At 35.1% G+C, this 15,142-nt stretch overlaps 1 protein-coding gene across 1 annotated transcript; it reads right to left on the bottom strand.

Annotated features, from left to right (window-relative positions):
* Positions 1-272: 272 nt before the first annotated feature.
* LOC128985561 (RING finger protein 141-like) lies at positions 273-15,109 on the bottom strand. The gene is made up of 5 exons (XM_054405165.1): positions 15,004-15,109; positions 13,882-14,026; positions 12,084-12,255; positions 2,931-3,151; positions 273-2,846 (listed from the first exon to the last, which is right to left on the bottom strand). The coding sequence occupies exons 2-5, from the start codon at positions 14,019-14,021 to the stop codon at positions 2,663-2,665; spliced, it is 717 nt and encodes a 238-aa protein (XP_054261140.1). The 5' UTR covers positions 14,022-14,026; positions 15,004-15,109; the 3' UTR covers positions 273-2,662.
* Between the last annotated feature and the right edge of the window lie 33 nt (positions 15,110-15,142).

Here is a 15,142-nt window from a genome sequence, read left to right on the forward strand (position 1 = left end):
AGTTACACTATATTTTATTTTAAGATATGTTTAACCTCAAATTATGTGGTAAAATGTTGTAAGGAATAAAATGTTATGTCCACAATATGATGAAATTAGTGGTTTATCACAAGGAGCGAAAGTGTCTTTTTGGTACTTAATTGTATTCATAAAACTCTACCGCCTGTCAAAAAGAGCTACTTTTGCTTCTAGTGATGAAAACTACTATTGAATTCCATAAAACATGGTATTTATTAGTTCAAATTGATTATAGGAAATATCAAACACTATCATTCCAATAAAAAATAAATATATTTTACCAAGCTATTACTACAATCAACACACGGCCTAACATCAAAAGATTGTAACCCAAACAGGAAAAATTGTTGAAAATATTATTTCAAACCTTAACATAACATTTTTACTTGGTATGATAAAAAAAAAACTATGGTCTCAAGTCATAATAAAAGGACACTAAAAACATTTAGGCTATCATTTTATAAGCTCAAACATAGCCTTTTTTATAGTTATATTTACTAATTATTAGTAAGTAAGCTTCATCACACAATGACTATGATAACATTTTTATGATTGCTTAGGTATTCATTCAAAAATCTTACCATAGAAATTTATAATGTTTTAATAATGTCAAGTGATTTGTTGTTTAACATTTGAACAACAATTACAAACAAATATTTTTTTATAATTATAATGTAAAAATTTTTATTAATAATGTTTTTGTTGCATTACAATATTGAAAAATTACAATATGGTAGTTTACACAACGTTTGCATAAGGATAGTTTCAACGACACAACGACCTAATTTAAGGTACGAGCCTTGGTGAGTGCCTTTACAACTTCCACAAGTGTCGTTAAGACTAAGCGTACACTACTTTACCTACAACTGTTTCTTAATTACCAAAAATCACTAGGCTACTCAGGACTCTCCATTCAGTTTATGTTTTTCCAAGAGAGTTTCAAGGACTTCCAAGGGAGTTTATGTTTTTGTTTATAAATTTTCATAGCCACTGATTGTGATACAAAGATGTATTGTATAACCACTCACTCATTGTTTATTCAATTAAATTAGTCTTAACAGCCGATAAGTTGATGTTCGAAGTATTACAATTTTACTTCTTTTCTCTCACTCCTTGAACCTCATTAGTACTTTACTCGTTTTGTAGAGTAAAACAATAAAGCTGTTAAGTAAGTAAACAATGCTGTTAAGTGAATGTTTTCAATTATAAGAACTGAACTGAAGCGGATAGTTTAAAAATACAGTCGTAGGTAAATTTAATAACGCTACCTTATTTACAGGCAGCAAAACCGATTGTAGAGATTGTTGTTGGTGATGAAAATAATTTTATTTTCAAAATCATCACTTTGTGTTTTTATGTCTAGCAAATTGGCAATATTGGAAACTAAGCTTTATGTTACTAATCATAACTTAAACTTACTCTAAACCAAACTAATCTACGACATCAGGAATGATCAGGATATTTTGTTGCACAGCCATTGTATAGAATTATGTTTTAACTACCTTTGGTAAACCTAGTAAAGACATTCCTTAACTCAGTACATTTATTGTGCTTCAAGCAAACCTTCTAAGGATATTTTGATTTGCATATACACTATACAGAATATAATAATTATTCATCCTGAGCCTTAAACAGCACAAAATTGTTTCAACAGCCATCAATTGACCAGGACCACTGATTCTCTGTTAATACAGCTTTTTCCTAACAGCTCGGAAATATTTTAGATTCAATGGTACTGACTAGATATCACCACCCAGCAGATATCGCAAGATATTTTGGTGGGAAAAGATGTTTTCTGGTCAGAGTTGAGCTGATGGCATTTTCTGAGTTTAAGAATGTTTATGCTGGGCAGTACTTCGGGCCATCCGAATGGAGACCAAATTCATCGGAGCTACTGCACACAGCTGCCCATCTGACCTCTTAAGATAACCTAAAAATTGTCTTTTGGATCACAATGGATTGAAGGGAAAGTAATTAATGTTATTTTTACATCTTTAACTCAACAAAAATAATTTGGCAAATTTTATGAATTATTATACCTATGCGTTAGTTGTGGCCATTAAATGCAGCAGTATGACAACGTTTCTCGGTTCTGTTTCTGGTATTGGTTTTTCAGAACCCAAAGCTTCACTAGCACTCTGTAGCTACCACTACAGTAATTCAGTTAACATTCGCTGTGCAGTACAGTTATGGGAGATAGTCGTCTCATTAACATTAGGCCTACTAAAAAACATAACATTGTCAATTGTCCTCCTTGTTTTATCAATCAATATCAATATCAATCATTGAGATGGGGACGACACCTAGGTGCGTATTTTAACCCAAATACGTGTGAAGGATGAGTGTAGAATAGAGTGTGATGACCTGTGTAGCTTTGTTACTGACTAAGATCAGCAGTTTCATTAGTCAGGATCATTTATTTAAAGCCCAATGATCAGGAACAGCTGGGTCCAGTTTCGAACCATCAAAAAGCTACTGACTTTAGCACAGTTAGTATCACTGTTGTATGATTGAATACCATTTGAAATACATAGCTTGGAAATCTCTGCTTGTGGAATTGAGTAGAATAATTTCTAGTACCGTAAGAGTTTACAGACCGAGGATTTGTATCATATAAATATCAATTCTGGATTTAGTTCACAACCTACTCAGAGATGACATCATTGCTAGTGTCAGTGTCAGTGCTCTGCTGACGCTCGACCAACTCCATGAGTGTAGAGCAGATCTCCTCACTGACCTCTAGTGAGTTGGGTGCCTCACTCATCACCCAGGCGTCCTCATTGCTGGCCACCTCTCTACAGATGGGACATGTCTGGTGGTTGACAGACCTACACAAATACGACATCAATCATGCATCATAACTGATGATATCACAACAATACTAATAATAGACTTAGCAGAGTGTCCCTCACCATTGTTCGATGCAAGGTCTGCAGTAAGCGTGAGCGCAAGGCAGGAGCATGTCAGGCCGTCTCTCCAGACAGATACAGCACTCAGTTGTGCTGTCAGCATCGTTGGTGGCTGCGACGTGACGTAGCACTGCTGAGGTTGTCAACTGCTTGACGTCAGCACTGCTGCTGCCAGCCTGCTGATCTGCTGCAGCCGCACACTGGCTGCTGATGGACTTGTACACCTGCACAACACAGAAATATGATTGTTTTTGTCGGTGTTGCTCAGTAGAAGACTGATCTACAGGATCACTCATGGCAACTATCTAATACTAGCTTAAAACTAACAGGAGACCCCCTTTAGACACACCTCATTAAACCTAAACTTGATTAAGACAAAATCATGGTACAGACACTCTAACAAATTTTAAAATTAGCATTTTGATACTAAATTTCAAGTGAATCAATGAATTATTAGACATAGAGAATAAATATTGTTAGATAATATTAAAAGTACAATATAATTTTATATCTTTCAGTGTCAAAAATATGACTCGGTGACCAGATCACTAGCCACCTTTGCAATGCCGAGCCCACAACATAGACTTGAGGGAGCATGGTTGTCACGCTGTGGGCGTGCCCCTCCCATCATGACAAAATTGTTAGTCTTTGAAGCCCATCAACACTAAAAATACATTTCTTCTACTTTCTTAAGTGGTTACTCTACTCACAAGTTATTTAGGCCTATACCAAGTGTTATGGCGCTGTTTAAAACACCCCAGACCTCCCGGTAGGACGGTGTCCTGGTTGTGCCCCTGAGGGTTACATGACGCTTCTGTGAGGGAGGCTAATAGAGCAGTCGACTGCTTCAATCTAGGGTGGTCCCCAACTCACCACAACACAGTATTATTTTAAGGGTAACATAGAAAATTGATGGTTCCGGGAGCAATTTACGTTTTTGTTTTGATGTCCTCAGAGGCCTAAAACACCGTCAGTTCAAACTCATTTATATATAGGCCTACAGGTGTCTGTTAGCACTACTAGGTGTACAATGCAGTTGTCTGCTTGCAATATTGAGCGGAGCCAGCATATTCAATATCAATGATTTTTTTGCATTTTAAATAGAATGCCTATTTGCAGAGGTATCCAAAGTCAATCATAAGTCAGGATTAAGTGAATGAATCGTCTACTTGCAGGAACCGTATTCTATATGTTTCATCTTGTTCTCATAAATTAAATGTCTACTTGCAGTATCCAATGCCAATGATATATTTGGTTCGCATAAATGGAATGCCTATTTACAGATTCTAAAGTCAATAGTACGTATGGTTCACGTAGACGGATTGTTTACTTGTAGTATCCAAACCCAATGGTACATGTAAATGAATAGTCTACTTGCAGTATCCTCAATAAATCAATGGTCCATTTATTTTGTTCACATAAATAAAATGCCTAATTGCAGTATACGAAGTCAATGGTAGGCTTAGGCCTACTTCTGCTTCACTTATATGGGATGTCTATGTGCAGTATTCAAAGTCAATGATACGTCGGGTTCAAGTCAACGAATTGTGTTATATTTGGTTCACATTAGTGGAATTCCTATTTGTAGACTGCAAATAGGAATTGAACATGTTCCAATCAGATAGATATTCAAAGTCTACATTAATTGCACGTCTTGCTCACATAAAATGCTGTAAGTTATTTACAGATTCCAAACGCAATATGGTGCATCAGCCTAATTCCGGCAACCCTTATTATTGGTTTAAGTCCTGTGGTCCGAATATTACCATTTCAGATTTATACCTTCCCATATGGTTGGTTACATGACTGTGCCAAATTTCCTGCAGATCGCTTAAGCCTGTCAGGTGGAGCCTGACCTGTATTTGTAAAACAAAGGCAGTGAGTGTAGTATAAGAGCTTCGCTTCACTCCGCTCAATAATTTCGATACTGCAAATGAATCATGGTAGGCCTAAGCAATACCTGTATTATTAAAAGGCAATAACGATTATTATTATATTATTATTACCCATTGTATGTAGAATTTGCTTTTCTTTATTTTTTTTCAATGTCTTCTTTCTTCATTATTAAAAAAAGAATCATTTATTTGTACAGAAGACTTATTTGCATTGAACATTCATAAAACTCACCAATTCAATTACCTCAATAACTGTTTACCAGTATTATTGTTGTGAGGGATTGGGGTTAGCCTCACTTAGTATAGGCCTATAACTTAGGTCTAGTTTTATTTTAGCAGTTAAAAGTAAGAAATTGTCGTCAACCACTTTCAAAATTTACCTATTGTGCAATAAAATTTATCAATACAACTATTTTATTGTCTAAGTTACACCATTTAGTCTTAAACCTTACCTGTAAACCACGTGGTTGTGATTTCATTTCGTAAAACGATTTTGTATTTTTAGCTACAAGAACATTTTTTACAAAGTTTCTTGCAAATCAAGGGGTGTGATTTTTGTTGGTATAATTATGTTGTAGTGTTTTTTTAATGACCTCGTTTTATCTTCTCCTTCTCCAAGCAACATAAACTTAGGCCTAATTAGTTAACTATTCATTGTTATTGTTGTTAAAAAGAACAGAACCATTTTACAATTAAATATAAACGGCATGGAGTTTAATCACTCAATATAGAACTGATTGTTAATCATTTCGTATTACATACAATATACTATAATATGCTCTTTAGTATTATCCAATTTTTTCTTTTGTACTGTATTTATCATGTGGTAGATTTGTTGACTAATGTTGAGGCTCTTGTTTACTTTTTAGTGTTTACTCGCAAATAATGACATGGCGACCAATTAACCCATAAGGCCCATGTTAAATTTCCAAAAGTTTGCATTCATGTAGGGAAAAGTCCTATGGTCCGATTTGTACCGTTTCAGATTTATACCTTCCCATGGTTGGTTACTATGACTGTGTTAAATTTCATGCAGATCGCTTCAGCCGTTCAGGAGGAGTATTTGTAATAAAAAAGCAGGAGTGTAGTATAAGAGCTTCGCTCGCTCCGCTCAATAACTTGAGCAAAAATCATCCCATTACAGTTGGTCGAAATTTGGTTAAACCGTGTATACCTTCATTTATTCAAACGAGTTTGTGAACCAGCATGATCAGACCTTAGAAACAGGGTTTTATGGAGTAAAAATTGGTTTTTCTCATTTTTGGCCCTAAAAAAAATTCTTAATTTATGTCTCAACCATTTTGTAGAGGTTAAAAAACAAGTAATTTAGTACAGTAGTCACATTTAGTCTGGACTGTACCTCCAGGAACTTTCATATTAGAAGACTCTGAAAAGGTACTTACCCTCCCAAAGAAAGAGGTATGTAAACTTGAAAGCAATTCAGATGGTTTTCAATCAGCAGAACCAGTAACGTCAGTAACTGATGATTCAATGAGTGGGCTATGGTCAGATACAAGGACAGAACCTAACTGTGTATAAAGCCAACCACTTCATCTTCACCTTTACCGGTAGTTTCATTTTATCTTCATCACCCATAAGGTGTTATAACTAAACCCATTTGACTTTTAAAAACGTACCCTTGGAAATATGAAAATTTATGTTAGTGAAGTTAAAACTATTGTACGTAATTGACGGTTTAGGTTTTTACTTTACTATGCGATTATTGTTATTTAATCAAAAGTAAACACAATATAACGAGCCTTACAGTAAGGTAACGTTGTTATATTGTAGATGCACATAGGCTACAAATTGCCAATTCAATTCATATCAATGTGGTGGGGTGGGGACGCAACGACCTCTTGCCGTCATGTGCTAACAGCGGGTCTGGAAATATAGCAACCCTATCATGCATGGAACCATTATATCTTTTCATTTTAGCGTCTAGTTACTCATCACAGTTTGTATCTAAAGAATGCAACCATGTTGCAAAAAATATTAATTAATTTAACACCGTTAAGTTATATTCCTTAATGCATTTAATATTAAATTTTAATATAATATTTTTTTATTTTAAGAATATCATTTAACCATTCTCCAACAATTCACTTCTGACTTCTATCTTTACTTTCAAAATCGAAATTGACATCCGTTTCTAAATACTTCTTGGAATCTGAAAAGAATTTTTTATTCTTGCTGTAAAATTCCTGCATTTGCTCGGATGGTAGTCTTGCTACGAGAGCCTGAACGGCCACCAAGAGTTGCAACGTTGGATTTGGATTTTTGTTAACAACATCACTCAAAATCTGTAAAGTTCTAGTAACATTCCCTTCTAACAAACATTGTTTTGCTTCAACAACACTTGTATCTTGGGCCTTGACACCAGATCCTTTGAGCATGTTAAACATTTTTATGTATTTTTAAAAATATATTTTAAATTTAATGGAAAATCTATTCACAAAAATATTTATGCCACTTCAGTAGTAGAGTAAACATTTTATAATGATGTTTTTTTAACAGCTGTTAATACATTAACTAATAATCAAGATTTCACTAGGTACATAAATAATAAACTATGTAGGCTATAAACATATATATTGGTATAATATATATTACATGTAACTGAAAATGTCAGAAGTGTTTCCTTCTACCTTTTTGATAATTGTAAAACCTAAAAAAATAATGGTGTGGAATTGTAATGAATGGAAGGTATTTAATTAACCCTCCGAGGGTCACGCGTCAAAAAATAGACGCACAACACACTTTGTGTAGGGTCACGCGTCTAGTTTAAGACGCACAAACATCGTTTACGGCGAAGGCTCTATGACTGACTGAATCGGATTGAACTGGATCGAGTTAGGTATCGTTCTTTTCATTAGATTCTAAGCTTTCTAAAGGTCTGTCTCTAAGCGCTGTTTGTTCTCTGAGCCGATCGTAATTGTTAGCAGACAGCTGACGTGCATATTAGTAAACAGGTTACTTAACCTCGGACCGATGACTGATGTGTTTTATTATGTTTATCATTGTTTTAGTGTTAAAAATCAAAAGTAGTGATATACGTGGTGCATTATAAGAAGATTTAAGTGGTTTTGAAGTGCTGGTTGATGATCCTGAAGAAGTAGGTAGTGATATTGATGTAAATTATCAGCCAGATTCCTAGCTATGGTTAGGCTATGCATTCTTAGCTAAACGCTATGTACTGAAATCCGTTTTTCGCTCATAACTTATTTATTTGATAACTTACCTCGCTATATGATTATATATTTGTAATCCTCATTAAATTTAGAACAAAGTGGCTATTTTTAAATATTTATAGGCCTATAATTTATACAATTTCATTGAGCGCGAACTTATTTTTTTTTTGAAAATTTTCGAAATTATATTTTTTTTACCTAAAAATTTTTTTTTGAAAAAATGTTCCTTATGTTTTATATATAATACTAGCTGTGTGCCCGTTCTACGCACGGGGATCTTATAGTAGTCAGTTGAAACCTTCTTATATTAAGATTAAGAACAGCAATTAGTTTGCATATTTGCAGATATGCTGGAAAAACTATTATATATAAACCTTTGCAAATACAGTATCTGACAGTTCAAGCCAAAATAAATGCTTCGCAATTAAATGTTACCCGGATCATGTTGGTCCATATGTCCAATGATTAAACTAAAAAATGTTTTATAGATCCATGAAGCGTAGCCCTAAAGTAGGCCTATAATTGAAAGTTACTTTTCACATCGGTTAACTTAAACGTATTTAAAGTACTACCTCAACCTCACCATTTAACACTTTATTCCGGTTGACATTTTCAGTATCAAAGGTGCTCTTGTCCATTCCGTGAAACACTGAGAAATAAGGACATTAATGCGTTACCTACATACAACAAAACAACACAATACAACAATCCAACAAAGGCCACGACAATATAAAGGCGTAAACAATTCATGATGGTTTGCCCAACAAATGTTTTACTCAAATAGGTTATCATTTTCTTAGCATACCGGGTAAGCTAAGATTTGGAATCCAGACAGAAAAAGCAAAACTTATACAGAGTTAAGACATCACTTAAATTGAATACGGACGGCTCTAATAAATAAGGTGCAACACCAACGATATCAAATTAGTAAACTACCGGTTCTAAGGAAAAGAACCAGTACCTACGTAAGAACCTACCTAAGAACTATAGTAAATCGGACCAATTAAATTAATTACATTAATATCTAGTCCCGAGGTTATTGATCTCTTGCTTTTGGATTTTCTCGTAAAAAGTTATAGCGTAAACTTATCGGTGTCAGTTTGAAAAAAAGCAACCTTACCCAAACAACTTTTTGTTATTTAATAGATTACGCATTCTCTAAACAATGATTAGTATATCTATTAACATTAGAAGGAAATGTGACGAAAATCACACAATGTTGGGGTTTTGGTCATTTGTAATTTTATTTTTTAAGTAAGTAGGCCATGTATTCTATGGAAAAGTACCGGTATCAAGGATCGTCGTCAAAAAGGTTGTTATGAATAAATATGTAGGCTTACGTACCCAAGATATGAGCTATGGGCCTATTGGCTGTATGGCCCATCGATTGCATCACACGGTGAGTAGAAACAGAAAGTGACACATTGGAAAAGCGAGTTTAGCACTTCCTCTGTTAAACCTCTGTTACAATCACCCACTGCAGTTGTGATTTTTTACTTTACACTTTATACACAACCGCCATTGAAGCGGAAGCGCAGTCAATGAGTGGAAACCTTTTTTGTAAGCTATTGGCGACGATCATTTCAGTGTCACAGCCCTATACAACACTGATTCAAGGTCTTCTTCTTTCTGGTTGTCAAAACTCAAGAAACATTTTATACTCAAAGAATTTCTGGTTCCGATTTGGACGATGTCTAGTTATTTAATTTCATTTACGGTTACACTATTAGACTATATTATTGCACTTGCGATTAATTAAATCCGTTATGTAAGAAAAACGTTTTTAATCTCACTTGGTTGGGATTTGCTTTCAAAACGTGATTCGAAATAGTTGCGGTATTTGTAAACAACATTTGTAAACATGTCATTGACAGCTAGAAAAAAATATCTTGATCCGAACAGCTGTTCGTTATTTCATAGACTATTATGTGATAAAAATTGAACGAAAATTTGACAAAAATCGCACAAAACTGCATTTTTGAACGTCCGTAGTTTTATTTACAAAGTAGTGAGGCTATATTTAAATCACTAAAGACACTCTCGCCAATCCAGTGAATACATTAAAATGACTTGGATTTTGATATGTACTCTGGTTTTCACGGAGAAGATTGCGTAAAATGCCATCTTGAGTGTTACAGACAAAGGGACAGACAGACAGACAGACAGACAGACAGACAGACAGAAATTGAGATAAGACTCGTTTCTGCTTCTTTAATGTATAAAACGTAAAAATAACCTAAAAGTATATAATTCTGAGCAATGTACAGACAAAACTCTAATTTTATTTATATAGATTGAAGCCCATGATTTTCCAAACAAAATGGTATATAGAACATTAGAATTAACATTGTTTTAAGCTTCTCAGATCCGTTTTAATAAAACCTTGCAAAGGGGCCAAAAATAGGTGGACATTAAGGCCTAAACTATGGACCTTTGGAGGGTTAAACTAACATTTATTTCAGTATAAAACTTGAAAAAATAATTCTGCAATAGCATCTGTATACAGCCTAAACCATCAAAGACTAGAGCAGGTTGTGACTTGTTCATTTACATGGCAATGGATACAGTAACGAAAGAAAGCTTTTTACACTCAGGTAGCAGTCTTAATTATCTGAAATTTTAACGTATGCAAGAGCAAACCTACTGTTCAACCTTTTAATGAGAGATTTTTAACACCCATCATGCTACAATAGTTTTTTCCCGAATCTTGCCAAAAAAGTCCCTTGTTTTGCTGTTTGGCATTAAAGCAGTGGTAGATAGCAAACATAATATGACCTCGGTATCAACCCATCCAAAACAGTATATCTTCATTTGAGCCGTGGACACAAGCAATTTCCAGATATACGGGTTGTCAACCCAGCATCAGAAGCCAAGCTGCTTAGAATCACCATAGATTTTGACCTTTCATGGAAGGCCCACATAAATAGCCTTATCAAGAGCCTGAGGACTGGTGCGTATGTTTTTTGACGCACGAAATGGATTTTTTAACTGCAAAACCAGCTTATTTTTCACTGATGGAATCTCATATCAGATAGTGTCTTGCAATATGGGGAGTAAACTCTGAAGAAAACCTTACCCGGATTCTTATACTAAAAAAGGCCATCAGAATCCTTGCCAACCTGTACTTCGGAGACAGCTGCCAGGAAGCTTTCAAAACCTATGACAGTGTTGGGACTGTGACAGTAGTGGCACTGAATATCCAGTCTGTGATACTCTATGCTGATGGAGAGCAATTTTTAAGAGCTGAAGAATTCCATTCCTACAGACAAAACAAGGCAGGCCACTGTTTGCCCAATCACCGAACGACTCAGCTTGAAGCCTTTGTACGCATATCGTAGATTATGCAACAATCTACCTAAAACAATGAAGACTCTACGAGGTGAAGATCTTAAGTCGGCTCTACACAAGTGGCTGCTTCTGAGACCATTTTGGTATTTTATACCATCGGGGAATATTATGAAGAAACAAAGAAGAACACATGAACTCATTACTTATTTGTAACGTTGACTCATTTACTGTTCCTGAAGATCAATACTTAATTGGAAATAAAGAAAAACTATGACTATGGATAATATGCTGTATACAGTCCTATAGTCTGTTTACAAAATTTAGGCGGTTAGAGGGGAAGTTTCCCCACTACTTTTTTTCTAATATATAAGGTGTATGATCAATGTTTTGGCAAACCTCAGCTGTTGAGCTATTGTTTTAAAGGTAGGTTCAAGTGGTGGGGATAGATTTCTTCCCCTAAAGCCGCCTAAAGTTTGTGAACGGAGTATAGTTTGAAATACCAGTAGTTCACTGATTCATCATCAGACGTCACTACCTACCGGGTTGAATTGTGATGAGCAGGTCTTGTCAAACCATAGCAGTGTCTCTTTTGTCAATCTTCCGTAAAGGGTTGATATTTTTAAGCTACTTTTAAAGGAATTTGAAAATAATCGTAAAACCTCTACTGCAACCACCATAAAACAACTAAAACACATAAAACATGGGTCACCTAGTAATACTCCTGTGGAATAATCCACAATAACTAGAGAGTAACTAATTTACTAAATCCTGAATAGACTTACTTTTAAAAACTGATTGAGGTTCATAAGACGGTAGGTTTCCACTTTGCTGGTGGTGGGGTCGACCTTGGCACAAGCTATTCTGACAATCCCTTTCCACAGTACTGTTGAGTCAGATCCTTCCTTGACAGCAAACACCAGCTGTTTACCTTCAGAGTCCGTCCACTTCTGACACCTATATAACAATAAAGTGGGCTGAAATTGACAGTAGCCTACAGTACATCCAACAATTAAAAAACCTCATTGTAGTTGTTAGCCTCCGGATTGCCAAATAATATTAGAAAAGGTTTAAATACCTGCTATTAAGGAATCCAATTTTGTTGTTAGCACAACTAGTTTCGGTGTCTGTGTGACACCATCATCAGGCTGCACAAGGACAGTTTTCTTTCTTCATACGAAGAGCGTCATATTTACATGAAAATAAATAAACATTTAAATTAAACACAACACAAACACGATTACGAGACATTTATGGTAACTGATCAGTTAAGAAAACAGACGACGCAAACAAACTCCGGGTTAGCGTCGTCTGTTTTCTTAACTGATCAGTTACCATAAATGTATCGTAATCGTGTTTGTGTCGTGTTTAAATGTTTGTTTATTTTGGTTTAAATGTGACGATGGGCAGCCTGATGATGGTGTTACACAGACACCGAAACTAGTTGTGCTAACAACAAAATTGGATTGCTTAATAGCAGGTATTGAAACATTTTCTAATAAAAAACCTCTGTCAAAGAAAATCTTCACTTCTGGTTTCAACATATCATCAAAGGAAAATTAAATTACTTTAACTATTTAAGAAAAGTATTAGGAAAATACTTCTTATTAGGTTACAGGTGCCCCCCATTTTCCTAGGGAATATTTATCAAACCATAAAATAGGCCTATTTTTGATATATAGAACTTTTACTGGCTTCTTCTATGAATAAAGAACGCATTATAAACAATAGAACAATATATTTAGATTTCGCCCCCTCCCTTTCAATCCTAATCGCCGCCACCGTTAGGTTCTACCATCAGGCTGTCAGGGGGTAAGTAAGTAGTTTGATTAAGTTTTGCACTGATGGTTATGTTAAGATTTTTATAACTTGTTTTAGGTTTCAATTTGGCGTTAGGGTAATCTCATTTCATTATGTCATTTCATGTAATAGCAGTAGGCTAAATACAAACTGTTCAGTGCCAATGGTTTTAATTCCATAGACTGGACTGACCGGAATAAGTCCAACTAGCCTCTTTATCTCTATGTTCACAGCCGGTCATTCTTATCTCTGCAGTCCACTTATATAAAAGTTCCTCGGTGACCATCAGTTGCTACTCATTTCCCATTTGATTTTTAAGTTTACTAGAGGTTGCCCAGTGGTCGAAAACTCGACCGAAAATATATTTTATGTAATGTAGGCATACAGACATCTCTATTTTCACTACACACTGAAAAATAAAACATTTTATTGGATTTTATTTAATTTGTTTTGATTTTCTGTTTATATTTCGTTGTTGTTTGTCACCAGCATGGCAACACATTAGGCCCAAGTAAATTTTTTCAAATTTAAAATTAATTTTTTTCCTTATTTTTGAGCCCATTTTAATTTATAAAGGGATTCTGCGGACCGGGGCCACTACATATGTTAGGCTACTGTCCGACTGCCTGGCTATTGTCCTTGTACTGGCTCGAGATACATTCCGCACTCGCCACATTTCTCTCGTGTGCAGCAAAGTGCCACTTTGCTCACTAGTTACACAAATAACTATTTTAAATGGAGATTCTGAGATGAAGAATAAATAAAATTCCTTCAATTACTCACAGCTCATTTAACTCTTTGATATATTCCAGGAATTCTTCATAGGTGAGCGTAGCTACTTCCGACAAATGCCTTGCTTGACGGAAAATATCATCAGGCAGATTGTCAACAGCATCAAGATCACTACTAATACTTTGACCCATCACATCTGAAAATCAAAACAAAAACTTTAAGGAAAATATAACGACTAAAGTTCCTAGTTGTCAATTTCATAGCTTTCTTAGAAAACAAAAAGTTAAATATTTGTAAGAAATTTCATTGACACGTAAATTAGGGTGAAACATCTAGTGGAACGGCTAGGCTAGAGTGTAGCCGTGAGTGAAGCTAAGAGGTTTTTTTCACCCACCATCATAGGGGCGCTTGAGGTGCATATAGTAGTGGTGACGTTAGCAAGTCAAATGCTGGATTAACTTACAGTAGGTACTTGTGAATAAACATTAAACCTGATTCATCTTAATGAGAAGGTGAAATGTACTAATTTTTAAAAGAAGAAAATTAATGTTAAAAATAGTAAAATAAGTAAGCTAAACCCTTGGGGTGAAATATTTTATGCGGAGAGGATAGCAAGTCAGTGCGGATACCAGCTAAGTTACACTCCCCACTTCACTATGTTTAGGCGCACCTACGTACATGGATTGTTTAAAACCCACTCAGCTACGCTCCCTGCAACGCTTTAAGTTAGCCTCGTCACCACTATGTTTTTACCCTTAGAAATAGAATGGCTCCCAGGACGTAAACATCCCTTCTACAACACTGAAGGTTAGGATAATTAAGGATTTTGTTTAGAAATGTATAATAGGCTATTAACATTTTGTCTGGCACACAGCCATATAACAATGAAAATGAAAACTTCTTTTTGAAAGATGTCTAAGTTTAACACCAAATGGAACATGATAACTTAGCCTTTGATGTTATGTACAGTTAACTTGTTGTACACATCAATAATCTTCGAGTCCGGTAATTATAATGTAGAGTTGAAATGAAATTAAATGAAATGTCTTTATTGCTTTTAACATCATATAACATGCATTGCAATCGTCAATATACCTAAAATACTTAGTTAGAATTTTTAGATAAAATAATTTTACTTAGCGTTATACTGAACCCAAATTATAGAGAAAATACCTGACAATTCTGCACTCGACCCGTGACCACTAAAGCGAAAATGATAATACCAAGTAGTTATGTAGATTATCACTTTACAATCACAATCAAGATCCGGCAGACGATGCAATGCAATAGAACGACATGTCAAACAGCAAAC

Source organism: Macrosteles quadrilineatus, unplaced genomic scaffold (assembly GCF_028750875.1).
Source record: "Macrosteles quadrilineatus isolate MER2022 unplaced genomic scaffold, UCM_ALF_1.0 Scaffold_2__2_contigs__length_208266976, whole genome shotgun sequence".
In the NCBI taxonomy this organism is placed as follows: domain Eukaryota; kingdom Metazoa; phylum Arthropoda; class Insecta; order Hemiptera; family Cicadellidae; genus Macrosteles; species Macrosteles quadrilineatus.